Source organism: Dysidea avara, chromosome 6, assembly GCF_963678975.1.
Source record: "Dysidea avara chromosome 6, odDysAvar1.4, whole genome shotgun sequence".
In the NCBI taxonomy this organism is placed as follows: Eukaryota; Metazoa; Porifera; class Demospongiae; order Dictyoceratida; family Dysideidae; genus Dysidea; species Dysidea avara.
The window spans coordinates 36,154,583-36,162,697 of record NC_089277.1 but is presented as its reverse complement, the minus strand read 5'-3'; the positions used below and the strand labels follow the sequence as shown (position 1 = coordinate 36,162,697).

At 35.8% G+C, this 8,115-nt stretch overlaps 1 protein-coding gene across 1 annotated transcript; it reads left to right on the top strand.

Annotated features, from left to right (window-relative positions):
• Positions 1-716: 716 nt before the first annotated feature.
• LOC136258613 (uncharacterized) lies at positions 717-5,930 on the top strand. The gene is made up of 2 exons (XM_066051955.1): positions 717-3,768; positions 5,691-5,930. The coding sequence occupies exons 1-2, from the start codon at positions 806-808 to the stop codon at positions 5,773-5,775; spliced, it is 3,048 nt and encodes a 1,015-aa protein (XP_065908027.1). The 5' UTR covers positions 717-805; the 3' UTR covers positions 5,776-5,930.
• Positions 5,931-8,115: the final 2,185 nt, after the last annotated feature.

The following is an 8,115-nucleotide window of genomic DNA, read 5'->3' as shown; positions in this document are numbered from 1 at the left end:
CTGAAGCTGCTATAAAATGGATCAAAATAGCAGTAAATACACCAGAATATAACATCAGGTAAGTGTGAAACCATGTAAGGTTGGTATCACATGCCAGTCTCCACTTTTGAAAAGATGATGCTCAACTTTGAACCTTATATTGCAATTCCGCGCAAGACAACAAACTGCTCACCTTCAAACTATACTTGCATCGATGCAGAGGGATGCCTTGAAGTCCAGGGTGATTGTAATGCTGAATTCTGAGCAGTGTTAGATGGCGATTTACCTTTAAAAGGGCCATATTTTCGTCGTAATCCAACATCAATCGTCCTCCAATCAAAAAACACACGGAAAAATCGAAATCAGCATATACAGTTTGCCCAGGAACACTTTCTTCGTCCTCATCTGCCACAGATTCACGCGGAAACACTCGGAAACTTTCTCTATCACCGGTGCCGTATTCCTCCAATTAGAATTACGTACGCAATTATTTGTATGGGATTCCTATGGGGATTTTTATTTCTCAAACTTTGATTTGACATATTTCAATAAATACCGCATGGATTTTAATCCAGTAAGGTGCATTACGAAGTACGAAGCACTGACTACCATTAACTGGAACGGCAGCTTGTGAAACATTTATTGAAGGTGTGTAATTTAAGTAGCAACAATATGTGTGAAAAATTGGTTGGTTGGAAATCGCTATTATAAGAACCATCTTTCTCCAAATCCTGTCAATGTCACTGTATTCATTAATAATAGTAAGTTTTATAGAGAAGGTAGAATACACCCTCCTCAGAGTGCTCTATACATAGATGATCAAAACATGAAAACTGTTTGGAACATTACTATTGTTAAAGCAGAATTTTCTTTAGATCTATCAGTTTACTTGCATCTCACTGGAGGGTATGTCACACTGTCTGAAGTCTTAGTACACAATAACAGGGACTCTGTGTTGCAATTCACCTTTACTGGACTCCACCCAACTGTTTTGTCTGTTCTCTCTTCACATTTTAGAGGAAATTATGTTGGTATGTTGATAGTATATTCCACAACTGATATCACTACTTTGATCAAGAACTCTACGTTTACTGAAAACCGCAGTCCAATTATTGATTTAAAATCATCAAATGATTATTGTTTACTCACTTTGATTGATGTTCAAATTTCCAAAAATTCTATTTCTGATCATGGTACTATACCAATGGGGATTTTCTCAGTTCAATTCCAATGTGGTGTGGCTAAGGTAGAAATGAACCAGGTTAATGTGACTTGTAATGAGTACCCTTACAGTGAAGGAGGTGTGGTGTACATAAAAAATATTAATTTTCCTATTGAGATAAATATTAGTGAAAGTGTATTTACCAATAATACTTCTCTCCTTGGTTCTATCTTATATCTTGATGAACTTACAAATCCTGAATTCTTTAATCTTTCTATAAGAAACAGTTTGTTTGATAGGAATTTTGCTCTCACCAGTATCATTTATATTCAAAATTTTGGAAACAGTTACAAACAGGTTTATGGTTACTTTGTGCAATTGAATTTTACCAACAATTTTGGTGTTTGCGTATTCTTGACAAAGTTATGTAAACTTGAGTTTAATGGAGACATGCTGTTTGCAAACAACACTGCTGAAAATGGAGCAGTTTTGTACCTTGATGTAACGAGTACCATCATCATTAATGATGGAGCTAACGTTCAGTTTATTAACAACTCTGCAGCAATACATGGAGGAGCTGTATTCATTGACTATAATTTGGATTGCAATGAAAAGTATTATCCTGCTTTTTTATTTTCTACTAATGCTACAGCAGAGGTGTCATTCATCAACAACATTGCTGGATATGGCCCTAATGCTATTTATTTCAGTGTATTCAAATACTGTAACTTAATTGTTAACTCCAGTGACACAAGCTCCATAGTGCATGTACCATATCAGTTTAACTACTCACAGATCATCAATGGTACACTTACACATGTTCCTACTGACTACAATTACACTTGGTTAAATGTCACTCAATTCCCTGTTGTCACTTCACCACATCAACTGAAGTTGTATGGTGATGACATTCAGCTGATCAGTAATAACACTTATTTTGTTGGTAACAAAGTTCTTGGTAAAACGGTGACTTTTCAAGGTGTTGTTCTAGATTATTTTGATAGACCAGCTGAGGTGACACAATTTCATTTAGACTGCATTAATTGTTCTACTAACTGGTCACTAGTTAATACATTTCTTGTGATAGACAATATTTCACCATTAAATGTGATCTTAGTTGGAGAGGAGGTTGTTAACAAGAGTGTCATTGTAACACTTAATTTACTTTCTTCCATTAGTTACTCTTATAACCATATAGAAGTAACACTAGTAGTTGAGTTAATACCATGTCCTGATCACCCCGGGTATCACTTCAGTAGTACATCCAAGGGGTGTATCTGTTACCATCATGATGTAGTGGAGTGTTATGAAGACTACAACGAGATCAAAAGAGGTCACTGGTTTGGTAGTGTCCATGGACAAGCAACCACTTCATTGTGTCCTAATCAATATTGTCAGTTTGATCACAACAGGAAGAAGACCAGAGATGGTTACTATATGATACCTAAGAAGGTCAATGGTCAATGTGAACATCATAGGTCTGGAAGTGCTTGTGGAGAGTGCAGTCCAGGATATACTCTAGCATATGACTCTACTGACTGTATCAGTATAGACCATTGTAGTACTGGAATAACAGTGTTAGTGGTAGTGTTGACCTGTTTGTATTGGATAGCAATTGTAGCTGTTACATTCCTTTTAGTGGCTTCCATGAAGTTCAGGATATCATCAGGATATGTGTATGGGATAATCTATTACTACAGTATGGTGGGTATCTTGTTGAGTAACAATCCGTATATTTCAGGTGGAGCATTGATATTTATTAACATCTTATCAGGATTTGCACAACTAACTCCTCGATTTCTTGGACAACTTTGTTTAGCACAAGGATTGAGTGGTATCGATCAACTTTTCATCCATTATTGCCATGCTGTTGCTATTTCATTGTTTCTAATAGCTTTTGTGTTTGTAGTAAAATGTAGCAGAAAAATATCTGTTTTAGGTTTAGTTTCTCGTAACATCATTCCAGTTATTTCTCTGCTATTGTTATTATCTTACACATCATTAACATCCACTTCACTTCAGTTACTGAGACCACTAACATTTACTGATATTGGTGAGGTGTACACATACTCTTCTCCTGATATTAAATACTTTCATGGTAGACATGTGTTCTATGGTATGGTGGCTGTGTTCTGTGAACTAGTGATCGGGATTGGTCTACCAGTAATTCTGATAATGGAGCCATTTTTAAGCAGAAAGTTTAACCTCGTTAGATTTAAACATTTTAGGGATGAATTTGGAAGTTGTTACAAGGTCAAATATCGCTGGTTTGCAGCTTATTATCTGATATGTCGTCAACTGATTGTGTTGATTGTGCTGTTGGGGAATAACAATTATGACAAGATGTTGCTCTACCTACAGATTACATGTCTTGTGATTGCTGCTATCCACATCTGGATTCGGCCTTACAAAAATACATTCCTAAACTTACTTGATGGACTTATCCTGCAAATAATGGTTGCTGTGGTTGTTATGAGTGACTATGATTTCCTAGATTCTGTTCCAGTTATAATTTTGGTAGTTTTCCCAATTCTCTTCCTCTGCACCATCAACGTGATTAAAAGGGTTGCAGACCGCAGGAGGTGGAACTACCTCCTGATTAATGAAAGTGATGAGTATGCTGTCAGGTGAGAATTACACCTGGAAACATGTTTTGTGTTGTTTACAACTGATGTGTTCCATGTGGGGAACTGCATGCAAGCATGCTTTGCCAGTGAATTTATTTATATTAGACATGAACCAGATAAAAGGCAGGAGGATTCAAACAGATGTGTAATGACAGATGCATACAAAATGTGTCAATTGTGGGCTTGTAGTGTTAACGATTACACACAGGACATTGTAATATGAGTCAATAGCAATGTTCATGTACTTTACTGTCCATGAATACAACTAGTGCAATTAAAAATTAATTTAAAAAAGAAGTGTTCAGTGATAAAAAGTTGTGAAACAAGATGCATAGCTATTACAACATAGCTATGTGGGAAAATCCCTACATTGGCATATCACCACCATCTGTTCAATGTCAAAGTAGGGATTTTCCCATAGCTATCTTGTAATAGCTACCATCATTCATAACACTTGTTTCACTACTTTTATTGTACCTTGCAGCACTTCTGAGCCGCTGTTAGCTGTTGCTGAACCCTACTTCATGTTTAAGATTAATTGTACTAGTTTGTTGATGTTGTTATGCACATGTGGCTCAGTAACTGCTTTATTAGACTATCTCGATCTCCCAGCTTATCTAAATGAGCTACGTAAGGGGCATGGTTTGCTATGTCTATAGTTTTCTACAGCAATGCTGTAGCTGATTGCAGCTAGTCAGGGGCATGGTCATGAAGTGCACTGATTGTTAAGTGTGAGGAATGTGTTCTGCTTGTTTAGGGGTGTGCTTGGATTAGCAATAGTCTCATATTTGAAGTGCAGCTACATGTATCTACTCTGCCTATAGTGGTCAAATAGTTTGGTGGCATCTAAATATGCTCCTCTAAGGAAAGTGTTGATGTAGAAAATTAATGCCTCAGTGTAGTTTCCTTTGCATGAAGAAGACGGCCATGTAATAAAAGGAAAGACAAAGCATAATTGGAGCCTTAAAGCCATATTCCATGGATCTGTACATACGTACATACATACATACATACATACATACATACATACATACATACATACATACATACATACATACATACATACATACATACATACATACATACATACATACATACATACATACATACATACATACATACATACATACATACATACATACATACATACATACATACATACATACATACATACATACATACATACATACATACATACATACATACATACATACATACATACATACATACATACATACATACATACATACATACATACATACATACATACATACATACATACATACATACATACATACATACATACATACATACATACATACATACATACATACATACATACATACATACATACATACATACATACATACATACATACATACATACATACATACATACATACATACATACATACATACATACATACAGACACACACAGAGTCATAATCATACAGTAACTGTTATTTGAGATTAGAAATCACGAAGGTTTGCACTTTTCTTGGAAAATTCTACTGAATAAAACCATTTGTAGCAACTTTTTGGGTCGCACTACACCTTTGGGAGTGAGGCTGGTTTTAGAATGATATTTTGATGCATTCAGACAAGCATGAGTCGATAACAACTAAGGCTACGGGCTAGATTTTTTCACTGTTCAACATTACTTCAGTCTGGTAGGTGCCTTTTAGCAAGGGTGAATGAATACTCTCTTGATCTTTTGTGATTTGTAAGAGTTGTTAATTCCGTAGAATTTTGTATTGTACTGCAAATTTATGTATTTTAGTTAATAATTTCTGAACATTAACTGATTATTTCAGATTCTTTTTACCACCTATTCTTCCAAAAATAATTCTACAGTAGCATCTTTTCCAAACTCATAATATGTATTTGTCTATTATTTTACTACAGTTCCTATTGCATTTTAGAAATGATCCAGTCAATGGGCTGAATCGTGGTGAGCATGGCTACTTCCAAAAGTCTCTTCTTGATGTGTCTACAGATCACAGTTGATTGTTATTCTTACATGGCAGTCTATTACACTGTTTTTGTTTACTACAATAAACTATAGTTTTTGTAGCTACTAGAAGTACATGTGTAATTACACACATACAGTTAGTTTATAATTAGTACTATAGCTTGTGTATTTTATCATAATTATTTATAGATCAAAGGAAAAGTGTACTTCAAATTTCATAAAGTACACTCTCAGCCAGCAAACTGCTTCATCGACCACAAAGAGTACTTTATTCGTGCAATAAAGCACTCTTTGTGGGCAATAAAGCACAGTTGCCCACATGCCTTAGTGTAGGCTAATAGCCTATGGGGCTCGCGCCAGTACGACTAATCATTCAAGCCGGTGAAGGCTAATAGCCTCGCCGCGCTGAATGATCAATCACCCCAACCGATACGAGTTCTACCACTGGATTGCTTTTATAGACATACCTAAATGCTTCGATGATGGGTGGGAGAAGATAACGTTGCTGTTACGTTTGTTAATGTAAACGGACAAGTCCTGGAGATATCACGGAAATACTTCACCATGTGACTCGCAATAGAATCGATTGTGGGTTGCGAGCAAAACCTGCCAAAAGACGCGATGAACGTCTACTATGCCAAACTATGGTGAAATACGTGTGAGTTACTTTGTTTTATTTATTTTTTATTTTTATTTACTTTGTTAAACTAGTTTGTGTGCGTTCAGGCTGCTAATAGTTCGTGCAACGCTTGTTAATTACGAGTCCTAGTGTATGGTGAAGCTACACGACTAGAAAGTTCCATAAATCATTTAAAGCATAGCCTTGCTCGTGTTATATGAAAAATAAAGTACTCGGCGCTTGGCCTCGATGCTAATAAAGCACTCGGCTTCGCCTCGTGCTTTATTAGCATCTCGGCCGCGCGCCTCGTACTTTATTGTTCATATAGCACTCGCGGCTATGCTTAACATATACATACAGTCATGTGGTCAATCACTTTATCGCATACTCCATACTAAATCAGTCTCCAAGCTTGGATATCAATAAAATGTCTGGATTGCTTATCTAGTAAATTGTAGTAGCTCTCTTATCATTGATCATAATTGTGGATTGTTTTCTTGGTTGCTGAAGTTTTGACAAATTGTACATGATGGCTGATGATATACTCTATTATTTGGAAGCATATCCTTGAGAAAGCTCTCTGGATGGTGTTCCTTTCAACACGTATATGTACTGAACAAATTATGACAGATTTTCATTGAGGAAGCCTACAGTAGCTGACTGGATACCAATTGTGTAAGACATTAATATGGCTTTGGTAGTGAAGAGGTGATGCTAAATTGTCCACAATGTGTGTAATATAGTTGCTGGGAAGAAGCAAAATTGTAGCAACCTATATGCTAATAATGTCTATATCCCTACACAGTACCCATTTGATCAACACTGTAAATGTATTTCCAGTGGCTTATAGAATACAAATAAGCTTGATAAATTACAATCTCACATAAGACTTCAGTTAATGTGTTAAACATATTGAAACCATATTATATGATGGTATTGCTGTAGCAGATATAATGGACCTATCAATCAACCGTCCGGCTATATATATGTGGTGGTGCAGTTTTATTCAATTAGACCTGTTATGTGATGGGATGTGTATAGTTTGTGCCTATACATGCCTGGCGTTTGCAGGCCTATCAGTTTTATTAATATTATCACATAGGTTTTAGGCATGTGAAAATTATAGCAAATTGACATAACTGTTTTGACGTATATAATAGAATTGTGTGTACTCAAGAACTGCTAAGCATACTATAGGTAATTAGAATTAAAATGTTTGGAAAAGACACTTGTTAGGCCAAATGCTTGCATACACCAACAGGAACTTGGGCAGGCAATTGGTCCAAATCAGAAGGATGACGTTAAATCTATAGCTAGCACAATTTTGGATAAACAAGTTTACCCAATAATGAATTATTATATGATACTTGTATCTAGGTATCACTATATTATATAGATGCGGCTGTTGCTTAACAACAAAACATTATATGCATATGGGATTCATTGCAGCTACTAAGAGACCAACCATGAGAACCTTCTACCTGAGACAAAGAAAATGATTTTTAAAGCATAAAGATCTGAGTGGGTGGTCTCTGACTGACTTAGAAAATGGTGTGGGTGTAATTTCCACTAGTAGACAGATAGATTGATTGTGAGTTGAGTCATGCCATCATACCTAGCACAAAATGTAAACCCACTATCACTTCCACGTTGTTATAAATAAAATTAATGATACATTTTATATACCTAATACGTATTACTGCTTGCAGTAACCTTGTGAGTCACTATTATAATTATTTCAGGTAAGCAATTCATG